We start from the raw sequence: 15,299 nt of genomic DNA, 5'->3' as shown, positions 1-15,299 counted from the left end.
TGCTTTCAAGATTCTAACAGATACAAAGTAAAATTTCAAAGTTAGGAAAGAAATCACTACTTAATTAGTGCTGTTGGGTTTCTATTACATGTCCCAGCTTTATTAGAAAGAAGGGAGGGAAGAAAAATATGCATGCCTAGAAAGAACACTAGAAGATTTCCAGACTCTAAAATAGTTAACTGTGGATAGCCAACTTTGGGTGTTTTAACTTTCTTCTTTGTGTTTTTATGTATTTCCCAATTTTTCTACAATGTAATATTTTGGTAAAGATAAAAATACTCATTAAAATAATAATAATGCTTTTGATAAAACTGGATATCAATAGAGCAAAAAATTTTCATTTCATATCACAATAGGTATAATAAATTCCCCCAAAATGAAAGAGTAAATTTAAAATAGTTTTTTTAACTAAAAGTAAAAGTATTTTAAAGTATTTAAATTTTAAATACTGCATAGAAGAAAGAAAGAGATTTAAAAAGATTAAAAAGAAAGCAACAGAGCAGGGGAAAATTAACAATTAATGCTATGGGTTTTATCCCTAAAGTTTTATCCCTAAAACTTTTAGGGGACTGATAAAAATCTATCAGGATAACACTCTGTCATCCATATCAAATAGCAGATAAGAACAGTCACACAGGGGCTTCCCTGGTGGTGCAGTGGCTAAGAATCCACCTGCCAATGCAGGGGACACGGGTTTGAGCCCTGGTCCGGGAAGATCCCACATGCCGTGGAGCAACTAAGCCTGTGCACCACAACTACTGAGCCTGCGCTCTAGAGCCCGCAAGCCACAACTACTGAAGCCTGCACGCCTAGAGCCTGTGCTCTGCCACAAGAGAAGCCACCGCAATGAGAAGCCCAGGCACCACAACGAAGAGCTGCAACTAGAGAAAGCCCGTGAGGAGCAACAACGACCCAACTCAGCCAAAAATAAACAAATAAATTTATTTAAAAAAAAAAAGAACAGTCACACAGAGTTCCCATGATAAACACTGGGGAAACATCCCGAAACAATAATAGTTTACAAACATGCACATTAAAACAATTAATATAAAGTACCACCTCACATCTATTAAGTGGAAGAACCACATACTAGCTTTGGTTTGATAAAAGGATTTGGGTTTGTTTATATATTGCTGGTAGCACTCTGGTACAGCCTTTCGGAAAGGCATTCTGTCAAGAAAAGAAGTTCAATGATAGCTTCTGACCCAGCATTCCCAACACTATATCAGAAAGAAATAATTCAAAAGAAAAATATTTTTTTACAAAGATATTTATAGTTGCAGCTGTATATTAGAGCTAAAATCTAGAAATAGCCCAGATGTCTGTCTGTGGGGGAAAATGGTATACTAACACAATGGAACATATTGCTATTAGAAACAACAAATGTGAGCACTGCAAAACATTTTGGAAATTACGGTAACAAGTAATGGTAATTTTAAAACAAAGTCAAATTTATAAAGGTAAAGGTGAGGAGATACTACATAAAATTATGTCTCCATAAATAGCTCAGAAGAGGTAAACAGATGGAGTTTAGGAAGTATTTTTTAAAATATGTATCACATAATTGCTGATACTTTGGTCTTTTCATTTACCTTTAACCTTTTAATTTACTTTCATTTAAATAATAGATTAAATGAAGTTATGAGAAAAACACAGAATGCAGACATAGGAAACTGGGATCTGGGCCCCAGTTCTGCCTCTTATTAATGATACAACCCTGGTTACCTAGCTTCTCTAATTGTCCATATCTGCACCTATGAAATAAGGATAGTATTTCATACAATTATGGTGTTTTAAAATGACAACTAAAACGAAATACAGGATAAGTTACAAATCACTTGAAAAAGGTTAATTATTTTTACATAAATATAAATATAGTAGTAGTTTATATCAATGAATAGTGACATCACTAAAGCTAATCTAATAATCATTTCTTTTTCTTCTAACTAATTTAATTATAACTCTTAGAAATTGTTCTTCTAATGTCAAACATTAGCCCTCTTTCAGGCTGAGTGATTAGGATTTGGGTACACACATGTTAAAGCTAAAATATATTATTGAATTCTTCCACTGGGTGAATGTGGTCCCCAGTTTCACATTTCTAGAGAGCGACCTACACTACTAGATGGTTAGAAAACCAAGGACCATAAAAGACAGTCAACAGGATGGACCAAGAGAATTGAACTCGTAGTGAAAAAGATTAGACCCACTATCAAATCTTATCTACAAGTCCCTCCCAGATATAAAAGAGGAGATTGTTCATAGTTAAACCTCTCCTCTTGAGTTAGGTCTAAGTTAGTAGGTGGAGGTGAAACCAAAAATTGAATATTCTGGATCATAGCAGGAAGGAAACAAGGGAGAAAGAATCAATATATTTCCTGAATTGGGATAAGGACAATACTTCTCTCATCTCCCTGGTCACTTAACTGCCATTTGGTGACACTTTACTAAGGGTCAAAGCACTGCCCTGAGGGCCTGATCACAGAAGCAAGAAACTTTCAAAGTTGAACTTTAGATGCTGCTACCAAGCAGCAGGTGCAGGCATCCTCTCCCACAACCAACACCATAATCAAAATATTTGGCTCTGGTCTTTCAAATCAAATTTCAACTTTTTAAAAACATTCCATTTGGCTTTCACTTGAGAAACAGTTACACTTTGTTAAAAGCAGCTTAACAACTCAGCTTTTTTTTTTTTTTTTTTTAATCCCTTTTGTTTGTTCAGTTCTTTCTGATGGTTAGTTTCCCTAGCTGGTGGCCAAATCATATCTATATTCTTATTGGCTTCAACACTTGAAAAATCAGAAGGACTAAAAAAACTCCTCTCTCTGAAGACAGGTATCCCTCCCTCCCTGTAGGGACCTATCACAACCTAGTCAAAGGGAGTCGGTAGAACAAGTCCAAAGTGCCTGAGAAGACAGGAGTAGGTGCCCCTGGGAATTCAATAAGGACTCTTGCTCCCATCCTTGAAATGCTCTCAGCTTGGCTGTTTCTTCAACAGTTATTGGTATAAAGTGGGGGCGCTCCCCCCCAAAATGATTAGTGCCCTGTAAATAAACCTCTGGCGCAGCTATTAATGCATGGAGGAATCTCTAACCTGGCCTGTGGGCCTGGTGGAACTTCCATTTTCCCAGCCCTCTTTCTCTTGCCTCAGGCTCATTTTTCCACTTGGCCCCCCTCCCTCTCAGTTTTCCGGCACTTAGTCACCATTATAGTTTGACTGCATTCCTGGGTGCATGACCTATTTTAAACAAAAACAACACAACATGCACCCACGGTAAGCTATCAGGCCCCTTAAAATCTTGGCAACAGTGAGTCCAGAGGGACAGAAATTAATCTAGGCAGTTATCTAGAGTCCCCTTTCATTTCACCTCTCCTCACTCACACCCCAAACCAAAAGCAAATAAATAAACCGAATTTGAAGAAAAATGGCTGGGGGATGAAGGAGGGGAAGTGTGAGTATATTAGAGACGTCTTTACCTGCACAGTCTCTGAGATCAGAAACCTCCTGGATCACAAATCAATTTCCCTCTTTGCCCCATCTTGAAGTTTGATTCCCCTTGATACCGCCAATGCTGCCTACCTGCGTGACCGACATGATTTCCATTAAGCATAAGTTCCTGCTGCCTTGGGAATTCAGTAAAGGAGCGTATCTGTCCACAAGTGTAGAACAAGGCCATCTCAAGGGGAAGTGGGCTAAGGATGGGAGACAGGGCTATGCAAAATGATGCTTGGGGGCTTGGAGTTTTAACTCAACACTGTCTCGATTTCTTTGATCTTCTTGCTCACCAGAAAGCAGATTTCCCCCCATATTGGCTGTGCCCACCAGCTCTGCTACCAATACTAAGAATCTGGCTCTAATGTATGTACAAGTTTTTAAACAGCCCAAGACAAGAAGCTTCTAACTCTTCATTTATACACGTGTTAGACTAAATCCTCCAATGGCCTCAGGAGCAGAGGTCTATAATTAAGGTTCAAAATAAATCAATGAAAAATCATACATTGTGTTAAACTGCCTATCCTTCTGGCCAGGGAATAGGGAACAGCCTCAACACCCAAGGAGAAGTGAGATTACAGGGAACATGCCCATCATGAGGACAGGACCAAAGGCAAGGAGAGCATGGAGCAAACCCACATCTCCCTTGAAAGGCCTCCAAATGTCAGCTCCCTTTACTCAATTCAACCTCACCTCCCATGCCTCCACACTCTGCAACTGAACTCCAGCCAAGCCATCTCTCTTTTACATTCATTCCCATCCCAATACCTTCTCCTATATTGCCAGAACCAGCCTACCTTTGTCCCTGACAAATGCATGCTTCCCCCTTTGGGTAGTAGTCAAATTCACCCATTTTTCTTCAAAATCCAGTTTAAGCCTCTACTTCCCTGACTCCTCCAAACATTCTTCTCTCTCTCACGTGAACCCTTAGACTGAACCTACCATAAACTGAGGCACTGTTAGCTTTTCACAGCTGTATGTCTTGTTTGTCCAATACCGTCATAAATTCCACAGCATTGACTCTTAAAACTCTTAGTACTTCTAAAAGTGTATCTCAACCAGCATGCTGCAGAGCAGTGGTGCACCAGGAACCCTGAACAAGTGTGCCACAAAATGTTTCATGATTTATAGACTTCATTTTCATTCAACCAAAGATCCACATTTTTATGAAGCCATCTGTCAGACAAACCACGGAGCCCCAATATGGCCCATGACACAATTTGCCGCGAAAAAGAGAAAGATTGCGTGTTCAGAGGAACATATATAAACTTTACCTCAAAAGATATAAGAGAACAAGGTCAGGGCAGTAAACAGTTCTACTCAAACAGTAACATACCAAACAGGGAACAAGTAAATGGACAGGTTTTTCAACTTTCTGAAACCTGCTTTTTTTAAAAAAAGACATTCATCTTTTAATCCTTTAATGTACTATCAAAAGTTCTAACACCATACAAAAATATGTCTTAGACAAAAAGGTAAGAACCGTGGTCCTAGCATAACAGGTATTCTGATAGATACTGCTTAGGTATCTATCAGAAATACAGTTCCCCCTTTGGCAAGTCACACTTTCAACAATACCTATAGATTTTTCAGGAGCCTAGACACACTACCTTCAAGCTCCAAAGGCCCTTCCTAAAAATGTACAGTATACCACATCTTCAGAAATTCAACCAAGCCCTCCAAATTCTTATGCTAGAGAGGCTCAAGGGAAGGAATCTGAGCAGATGAAGTATCTTAATGTGGCACCCACATGTCAAAGCTGTCCAAAGCAGTTTCTGAAGCACTGGGCATAACCCTGATTCTTTATGTGAGCTGAGGATTTAGGGCCGTGTTCACATTCATTTCCTCCTGCTATTGGTCAAGTTCTATATTTGCAGGGCACTTGACCAGTGTGTGTATTCTGCAAGGGGTTAAGAGATATTAAGCAGGAGAAAAAAGAATTTTATGGTCAAAACATTTTGGACAATGCTGAAATAAAATTAAACAGGTCTCTCTAGCACAGGACTTCTCTGAGCCTTTAATTTACCAATGGGCATTGTGAATCCCCAAGAGAGGGGATGTGGAACACAGCATTTCCCACACTCATTTAATCACAGAATCAGTTTTTCAAGAATCCCACAATACAGCTTTCAGAAAGGCTGATGTAGCACTTTCTGAGAATAAACAACAGCAAGAAAGATGCCACTGTTTTTTGTGAGCAGGCCATCTTCTGAGTCATGAATCAGGCACTACCACAGACTCAGAAGTGGATTTTGTTCTCATACCTTCCAAATGACTTTTCCCTGGGCTCTCCATCTGAAATGTGAGGAATAATTATACTGCTCTGCTTCTCAGGGTTGTTTTTTTATTGTTTTTAATCTTGCAACTGTGTTTCATATTAATCACCAAAACAGGTTCTCAGCCCAAGCGGCCAGGCTTCAAAAATCCCTGGTGCCCTTCCAGCCTGGATGAAGAGATGGAGAGAACATGAACCAGACGCCACCCAGAAAGTTTTTACTCCAGTTTCTCCAGAAATCTCCGGTTTCTAGGCCATTATGACAAAGTCAAACCGTAGTGAAGATAAGGGATGAATGAGAGGTTCCCCTTTAGTAACTCACTTCTGGAGGGAGGCCACTTTTAATCACACACACCACCTGTATCTGAATCTTGACTCACCTTTTCAGTGTGGACTTTCTAAAGGAAATTCTAAGAAACATAGGAGATCAAAGCTGGATCTACAGGGAAGAAAGAAAAAGAAGTACTGGAAGAGGACTATTTCCCTTTCTCCACAGAGAAAGTACCAATTACAGAGCTAGTGAGCAGGGGAAATATCATTCCTTTCAGTGAAACAGCTTTCCAGGAAAAGTATCTCAACATATTTACTATAAAACAATTTAATTTCCCTGTCCCATCACCTGCCACCCCATCCCCATCCCCCCCAAAAGCCCACAGGTTGTGGATTTCCTCTCATTCTTGGCAGAGTTACCAGAAGAAATATAATACCCCCTTCAGACTGCTCCCAACAGCTGCTGGAACAAGAAGGGGAGCTGGGGGTAACCTTCCAAAGCTGCCTCTAAAAATGACCATTCCCCCTGCCAAACCATGTAGCCAGTGAACATAAGACAGCTCTTTTTCTACTTTCTTAAAGGGGAGACCCCAAAAGCAACAGTGTCCCCTAGACCAAAATACTTGCCTCCAGCCTTTCTGTTCTACTCAACTTGACTCTAAGCTGAAACTTCTAATACCTATTTCTTCCCTAACATGCACTTCTTTTTTTTTTTTAATTAATTAATTTATTTATTTATTTATTTTGGCTGCACCAGACCTTAGTTGCAGCATGCGGACTTTTTTTTTTTTGGCTGCATTGGGTCTTCGCTGCTGCGCGCGGGCTTTCTCTAGTTGCAGCAAGCGGGGGCTACTCTTTGTTGCAGTGCTTGGGCTTCTCATTTCACTGGCTTCTCTTGTTGCGGAGCACTGGCTTTAGGCATGAGGGCTTCAGTAGTTATGGCACGCAGGCTCAGTAGTTGTGGCTTGCGGGCTCTAGAGCACAGGCTCAGTAGTTGTGGCGCACGGGCTTAGCTGCTCTGCAGCATGTGCGATCTTCCCAGACCAGGGCTCGAACCCGTGTCCCCTGCATTGGCAGGCGGATTCATAACCACTGGGCCACCAGGGAAGTCCCCCTAACATGTACTTCTTAAAATAATCATCTACTACTTCACAGGACTAGCATTTTTTATTTGTTTGTTTAACCCACCAATATCCAAGTTAGGGTTCTTACCAAACTCCTATTCAAGGTAATTTCCTTGTCTCTGTCCACCTCCCCAATGCCATATTCCGCATGTGAGCGTGCACACACACACACACACACACACACACACACACACACACACACACACCTCCTTTCAGGTCAAAAGCCTTCCTAGAGAAAAGCCTAGGAACAAATTGCACTGGTTGCACTGTACCCCGGCCCTTTTCCCCTTCCCCAACATCATCATACACTAAATGCACCTCAGTTCTGTCTAGAAAACCCCCTTGCCAGGCAGCAGAGAGACTTCCAGTTAGCCTTCAGCCTCTCAGCTGAGACCACCAACAAAGAAGTTCACGAATGTCAATTGGGGGCACAGGCAGTATCTCTCTTTGCCGAGGAGAAACTGGACAGAGCCTCCAGCATCATTCCCCAAAGGTGACAGCCGGGGTCGAGTGAAGACTGTGAAAACTGTACAAGGGCTGGGGGAGAAAATATAATGTAAGGAATGATTTGGAATCAGGGGCAGGAGGAGGCGGAGGCATGAACTGGCTGACCCCAAATGTCTTTTCCATCTCTAACTCCTATGATTCTTTGACCTCCAATTTTGTGCTGCGAACAAGGAATGGAAAGTCAACAGACGTGGTGATGTTTTGAAAGAGCCTGGCAGTCTGCTCTTGTCATTTAGTGGCCTTTGCATGTATTTTTTAAGGTGTCTCCAAGCCCTGTCTTCATTTCACAGTTGTCACCTTTCTCAACAATTTGAGCTCATGTCAAATACCAAAAAAGGAGGAGAAGAAGAAAGAATGTACTGGCAATTAATTGTCGGCTAAAGAGGGGCAGGCACAAAGGCCCATTGGGTGGCCCAGACTCCCAGGGAGGGCAATGTGGACAATTTGGATATAACGAAGAACTAACTCAAAGTTGAGACAAAGGAGCCAAACCTCTAACAAGAGATAAATTCTTTCTCCAGATAGTCTCACAGTCAGTTTTAGATACAGTTCAAGCCTTTACATGATTCAAGATTCATAAACATATTCTTAATTAGCACAACCATCTTGCTTCTACTGATTACACCTGGAGTTCCATCTGAAAGCTGTTCAAATCTGGGCAAGATTGCTGAATAGAAAGGACTTTCCTCAAGGATAAACCAAATCTTTGGATTCTCAACCTCATCTGATGGTTGACACACCTGAGATAAATTCTGGAGTTTATCAAAAATCTGTTTCTGTAGATCAGAGTAGGGGGCATGTCAATTTTCACTGGAAATTCAAAACTCAACTTTTTCCTCATTTTTCCAAACAGTCAATCTCGTCTTAAATTTTCAAAATTTATTGGAGCTTGGCCTCAAGAAGAGTCTACCTGAAAGTCTCCCTATTCCATGGTTATGAGTTAGGACCAGAAACTAATCCAATGCCAGAGTCAATCCAGAGTTAAGGTTAAGTTGTCACACAAAGGTAATTCTTTTCTATGTAAAACACTCAAAAATAATTTTTTAAAAAATGTGTATGCTTCATCAGTAGCCTCACTGCCAGTTTGATTTCAAGCAGCTCAAGCACAATCTCTACCTAAGGTGAAACGGCTAGACACAGAAAACTGAAACTAAGAAAACTGAGAGTATTGAAGTATTTTCAGAGGTTTCATTCAAAATAAATTGTTTATCTTGTAGATTATGAGGACTTTGGATTTCTCCATGATTCTGCCTTGAAAGCTAGGAAATTCATCCCCTACTATTCAAGTTTTACAAGACTGAAAAGGATATAAGCAGCTTCCATATTCTCACAGTCTTGGAGGAAAAGGCCTCTTGCATTCCTCCAGTTTGCATTTGGAGGTACTGACTGTACTAGACCATTTCCTGCTTCCACAGGTGTATTGTTTCATTTATTTTAAACATGTAAACTGAACTCACTTTTATTAACTCACAAAACCATTAAAAATAAGGCCTTTCCAAAACAGTTGAAGATAAATACATCCATATAAGAAACCTTTCAATGAACCAGAGAACAAGTAAGTGACTGCTTCCTAGGTAAGGCAGAAAGGTGAAGGAGAGAGCCAAAGCTACTTTAAGTTGCTAATTGTTTTCTGAAAATCACTGTTTAGGCCCTAAAAGTAACCAGTGAGCAATGCCTTCTCTGTTCAGAGTTAGGAAACTTTATGCTTCCTGGGTCAAAAAAATGCTCTTAGGTGCAATCATTTTAAAACAAACAAACACACTCTGCTTATCTGTGTCCATCTCACCACTCTGGACGTTAATCATCACTGAAATAGATACCCCATTCCCCTGGCCTCAAAGAGCTCCAAGCCTACTAGACCCTGGCTGAGGAATGAATGTACATGCCAGGGCAAACACCTCAGAGCCTGACTCCCTAAACACCTATTGTTAATTCTAGGCAAATCTATCACAGGCAAATGCAAGAGAGCACCCAGGTAATGCTCAAAGGATATTTAAAATAAAATTCAAGTTTGAAAACATACAGGACTTAATTTAGGAGGAAGAAGATCAAGACTGGCAAAAGTATTTAATATAAGACTGCAAAAGTATTTTTAAAAATAGATTTACATACATAGATATACTTTTTTCTTTCCATTCTTTGCTCTTGTTAATTTTACAGTATCAGAATTTAAAAATAGCACCTTTGCTCTTCCACCTCTCATACTTTCTAACTTCTTGCATTTAGCCTACATTATAAACTGACGGAGTTAAATTTCACTGTTTTGTTCTTGAAGACTGAACTAGCTTAGTTTTGCCCCTACTGTTCAGGAAAAACTTAAAAGATTGCTATATGAAACATTTCCTTGATTTTTATATTAACGATATTTCTATTCCCCCAGGCTTCATAAAACTTTCAAATAAAACTGATTTTAAACCAGATGACTGACTCAAGCTGTCTTTGTGTCCACTTAAAAAAGAAGTTCAGGATACCTACCAGTGTTCACTGTTTGGGCAAGAGGCCTAAAGGGAAGCAAATTATTTGTTTGTGGTTTTAAAGTGGCCAAAATGCCTTCAAGCACAAGTATAGACCATTAACAAATCACAAGGAACCAAAGCAGTTCATCTTACTCAACAAAGCTATGATCAGTTAGGAACAGCCAAACTGAATGGGACTTGCCCTGGGCCGGAAGGTCAGTAAACCTTACTTTGTGTTTCTGAGAATTCATGAGGCTCTTCGGCAGGGAGTGCAGACCCTAAAGCCCACAGGTTCTGCTGTCATGTTTCCAAAAACATTCAGGACAGGTGAGAGAAACTAAGCAGTGTGTGTGTGTGTTTTCCCCCACCTCCTGTCTTTAGGCAGCATCTCCAAGTCAAACCATCTTCACTTTTGCTATATAGACTGACTAGAGGAGAAGCCAAGCAATTAAAATGTTCCATTTTACACCAATTTATTGAGTGCCTACCATGTGCTGAACACTGTGCTATCACTTACACATCACAACATTTAAGCCTCATTTTACTGGATATGTTATTCCCATTGTTTATAGATGATAAAACTCCGGGGCAGTGAAGTTGTGTGGCTTCTGATAAAATGCAGTTTTGTGTTGTGCTTATAAAAACTTATCCTACTGTCCAGTGTGCAGTTAATTAGCCCAAAATATGAACTACAGCCCTGCCACTATCCAAGCAGCCGTACTTTCATTGAACTTTGGGCCCAAGCTCCCTGATGCCCTAAGAGAGCTGGGGTACGTGCCATCTCCCTCCAGGGATGACAACCACCTCTCTTGGTGGCTTATCACATCTCTGCAGCTGTCCAAAAACAGACCACACTGGTAAACATTCTCTCCACCTGCTGTAACACGCATAGCTTTTCCCCTCAACTCAGAAAATGTGAGCAGTGACCCTGCTCTTTATCAAGTGCTGGGGTAAAACAACTTCCCTAGAAAGTTGGAGATACCACATCCTAGGACATAGGCAAGAAATCAAAACACACATGGCTAATAAATAATAAAGCCAAATCACTTGGCAGTCTCAAAGCACTTTATACTATAAACCCATTTTCATTTTTTTATTATTACTTACAGAGTGCACACTCATTCACATTATCACTCTTTTAGAGCATTTGAAAAGGAAAGAAAAATAAACATAAATTCTTTCATTTGTTCATTCAATCTCTATAAACAAGAAAGCCAAATTTCGCCATGGCTGACTTGGGTTTCGGGCATTTTAGACAACTCCTCTTCTAGGTCAACTGACATGTTCTTTGAAAGAGTTTTTCTTACAAAAAATGAAAGTAATAAGACTTGCATGCCCCCAAAATCCCAAAGAATCATTATCATCAACAACAAAATCGTACTAGAAATAATAAAAGTTAAACAAAATATCAGGTTCAAAATTTCCAAAAGATTGTAGCAATCCTGGACATCATTAATAATACCCAGCTGGAAAACATACTGAAAAAGAGATTGCATTCGCAATAAAAACAAAATGAATAGCATATTTAGGAATACTTAGGAATAAGTGTAACAACAGACATGTAGAAACTTTATAGTGAAAACCACAGAAACTTTTGAAAAGGCACAGAATTTTTTTTTTTTTTTTTTTTTGCTGGGGCGTTGAGTGAGAGTGAAGACATCACACACATACAAATCCAACAAGGATAATCTAAACCTAACAGATATTAGACTCTGTCAAAAGGCAGCAATATTTAAAATAGAATGGAAATGGAAAAATACATCAGTGGAACAAAATGGAGAGTTCAGATATAGATCCAATATATATACATATATAATATGTATGTATGTGTGACTGTATATACACATAGCTATATAAACTTAATATCTGGCAAAGTAAGCTTTCTAAAAATGTTTTTGTCTTTCTAAAGGGAAAGACAAGAATTATTTAACAAAAAGTGTAGTGGTAACTAGGTAGCTGTTTAGAAAAAAAGAAGGTTGAACTCACCCCTTATACCAAAACAAAAGTGATATTACTGAAAGTGTTAACTATTTTTAAAAATCAAATTTTAGGAAGACCAGCAGAATATCAGAGAAGACTTATCAGGTCTGTGGAGAAATCATAAATTTCTCAGTTTGTGGCAGGGGCGGGGAGAGATTTAAAAATCACATAAAAACTGACAGATTCTGATATATTTAAATGTACAACTTCTATAGGCTAAAAACAGTGAAGTAAAAAGAACAAACTGGGAAAAATATAATATTTGCATCAAAGATGACATACTAGAGCCTAATATCTATGACCCACAAGAATTGGAATCCTTTATAAGAGTAACTTCAGGACCCCAATAATAAATGCGCAAAGACTAGGAAAAGACAATCTCACAGGTGAAACAAACACAGGGGAAAATATTTATGCTGGTCAGTGGTAAAGGAATGCAAAATAACAAAATTTTGAGATACCATTATATGACCACTAACATAGCAAAGATTTTTTAAATTCTTACATGAAATTGGCTTAATAATTTGTTGCTATTGTCACTGTAACTTGGTACAACACCTTTTTACAAACCATAACCTTTGATCCAGTAATGCCAATATTGAGAATTTAGCCTAAGGAACCAATTCAAAAAGACATATGTATTATACAGTATGTGACATATCTCAATAAAGCTCTTACCAAAAAGTGCATTAAATTATTCATTTCCTTGTTATCTATGATAGCAAAAAGCTGCATACAACCTGAAAGTCTAATATTAGAGGAATGTTTTTAATCTCATGGTACAGCCCACAAACATTTATTATGTACCTATTCTGTTAGGATCAGTAGGATAGCAACTAAGAGGAGGAAGAAGAAGTGTGCAAATGAAAAGTAATTTTTAAAACTGAATAGTTATCTAGAGGTGGTGGTATTATAGCTTTTTATGTTTTAAACCAACTTTCTTTAATGTTGCTATACTGTATTAGAACTACCTTTTTTCTTTTTTAACCCAAATTGGATGGAGTTGGGTGCAATCTGAAAGCTTTTACTCCCCCAATTCCACACTTTTTTTTCCCCCTCCCTATTAACTGCTTACATGGTTAAGTTTTTCATTCACAGGTCTCAGATCCTACCAAGTACAGGCCAAATTACAATACCATGCCTTCGTGTACAGTCTTAACTGTACTCATCCAACCCCCTGCCATAAGCAGGCACCCTTTTTTGTGTCATTCTGCCTCCATCAAGTCATAAACTATGGTTGACACTTGGACCAAGGGCCTTCTTTTGGGGTGTGAACCCTTTTCTCCATATTCTATTTTATCCACGCCCTGAAGCCTAACAACCCTTGGAAGGGGGTGAGAGGGTGAATGTCCACAAAAACGTCCTGAAAGGCCACATAGTGGATATGGGTCCTACACCTGGACGGGAGGAGGCCTCTAAAGCCACAGACCAGCCGGGCTCCTCTGGAGCTGAGGAACCCAGGCGGTCAACGTCTGCGAAAAGACACAATTAAAAGCTGAAGGGAGTGCTTAAGATGGCTAATTGTGAGGAGCCGCCCACGGGGAGGGTGCTGACTGAGGGATGCTGTTGGGAGGCCTCCTCGGATGGGGGCCTCTGAGAGGAGCAGGGTGCTCGGGGAGGGATCGGCGGAGGCCAGGTCCGGGCCTCGGAATTCGGGGGGCGACACAGCCCCAGGCCGACCAGGCCGCGGCGCCCCGCCCTTTCCCGGGACGCGGGCCGGCCCGGGGCGGGGAGCGGGTGGGCGAGCGGGCGCTTACAGGTCGGTGCCGAGACGCGTGAAGCCGGAGTTGAGCGAGGCCCGGGCTATCCGGCGCCAGAGCAGGTCGCAGTTGGTGAAGCGCCGCAGCCAGCGGCACACCTGAGCCAGGCGGCCGAGGGCCTGCATGTCCAGGTAGGAACAGATGAGCAGCAGCAGCTCCTCCGGCAGGCGCAGCAGCGCGGGCCCCGCGGCGGGGCGGCCGGCAGGCTCCCGGGCTCCCGCCTCTTCCTCAGCCGCCGCCGCCATGGCCGCCCCTGTCCCAGCGAGGCGGCCCCAAGCCTGAGCCCCTCGTCCCCGTGCTCTCGCCGGCCTGGCCTCCTCCCGCTGTCCAGTTCTGACCCTCCACTCCTCCTTCTTCCCATCATCTCTTCCTTTGGCCTCCTTCCGCGCCCCTGCGCTCCCCTCATCTCCCCTGAAGATCCTTCTCGCCCCTTCCTCTACGCTTCCGCCTCCCTCTCGTACCTTTCCCAGGCCTGCCCTCTCTCCCGCCTCGGCCCCCAGCCCCGCTGCCTCCTTCGCCTGTGGCGGCTGCGGCTTCCCTTCCGCCCCGCTTCCTCTTCCGCCTTGCCCTGCTCCTGCTTTCCCCTTCCCCTTCCCTTTCCTCCGCTTTCCCCTCGCGGCTCTCCCTTCCTGCAGTTTCCTCGTCTCCCCGCTCTCGCCCTCGCCCTCGCCGGGCCCGCCGTCCCCGGGGGGCCCTAAGCCGCCCTGGCTGCCCATGAGCGGCCGCGGAGCCGGCCCGACGCGGAGCCAAGCCCGAGCCGCCGCCAACGCCGCCGCCGCCGCCCCAGGAGGAGGCGACACCATGTCGGACCGGGTCACATGGGGCGGCGCGGGCCGAGGCCTGGGCCCGCCCCTCACACCCGCGGCCGTGGAGCGGCTTTGGGGTGCGGGCCGAGACCGGGGAGATGCCCCCTCCCATGCCCCGGGCCGCCCGGAGCGTGTGCAGGAAGCGCAGCTTGCGTTCATCTAGCATGCGAGGCCCGCCGAGCGCCTGGCTAAGGCCGCCAAGAGGAGCTTCGGCATTCAAGAAGCGCTTAGTTCTAGCCCCTGCCCTCAAGAAGCACCCACTTGGGTGGCCTTCCCCCTCCGGTAGCCCTCCTCTACTTCGGCTGATGCCTGCTTTCCAAAGGCCACGTACCAGGGCCCCACGAACTGCATCCCTAGAAGTAGGCCGGGTTCTCACACGGGGTGTAAACCACAGTCCTAGCAATGAGCTGGCATTTTAGACGTTTTGGGAGGTTGCAATCCTCTAGATCCTGAATCCATAACTCCCCAGTCATGTATCAGCAAGTGGTAAAGCTATTAGTCACCACGCAACGGCAAGTGGATTCTCCAAGGTCATCCAGGAGCTCTTTCCCACACCACCCATTCCATTCACAAGGCCACCAGTTTGAAGCTAGAGCTTAGATGAATCTACTGAAGTCTAGACATGCTG

The 15,299-nt window shown here is 42.5% G+C and overlaps 1 protein-coding gene across 4 annotated transcripts in view; it reads right to left on the bottom strand.

Annotated features, from left to right (window-relative positions):
• Positions 1-14,965, bottom strand: part of FBXW4 (F-box and WD repeat domain containing 4) — an 80,830-nt gene extending 65,865 nt beyond the window's left edge. Inside the window, exon 1 of one of the 4 annotated variants that reach the window (XM_057531300.1) lies at positions 13,863-14,965. In XM_057531300.1, the coding sequence (XP_057387283.1) occupies positions 13,863-14,830 (968 nt within the window). In that variant the 5' untranslated portion in view covers positions 14,831-14,965. The remainder of the gene's footprint in view (positions 1-13,862) is intronic. The other 3 variants (XM_057531301.1, XM_057531299.1, XM_057531298.1) reach the window with 3 other exon arrangements.
• Positions 14,966-15,299: the final 334 nt, after the last annotated feature.

Source organism: Balaenoptera acutorostrata, chromosome 16 (assembly GCF_949987535.1).
Source record: "Balaenoptera acutorostrata chromosome 16, mBalAcu1.1, whole genome shotgun sequence".
NCBI lineage: Eukaryota > Metazoa > Chordata > Mammalia > Artiodactyla > Balaenopteridae > Balaenoptera > Balaenoptera acutorostrata.
Note: the sequence above shows the minus strand (reverse complement) of the source record. Positions and strands in the feature narration are given on the sequence as shown.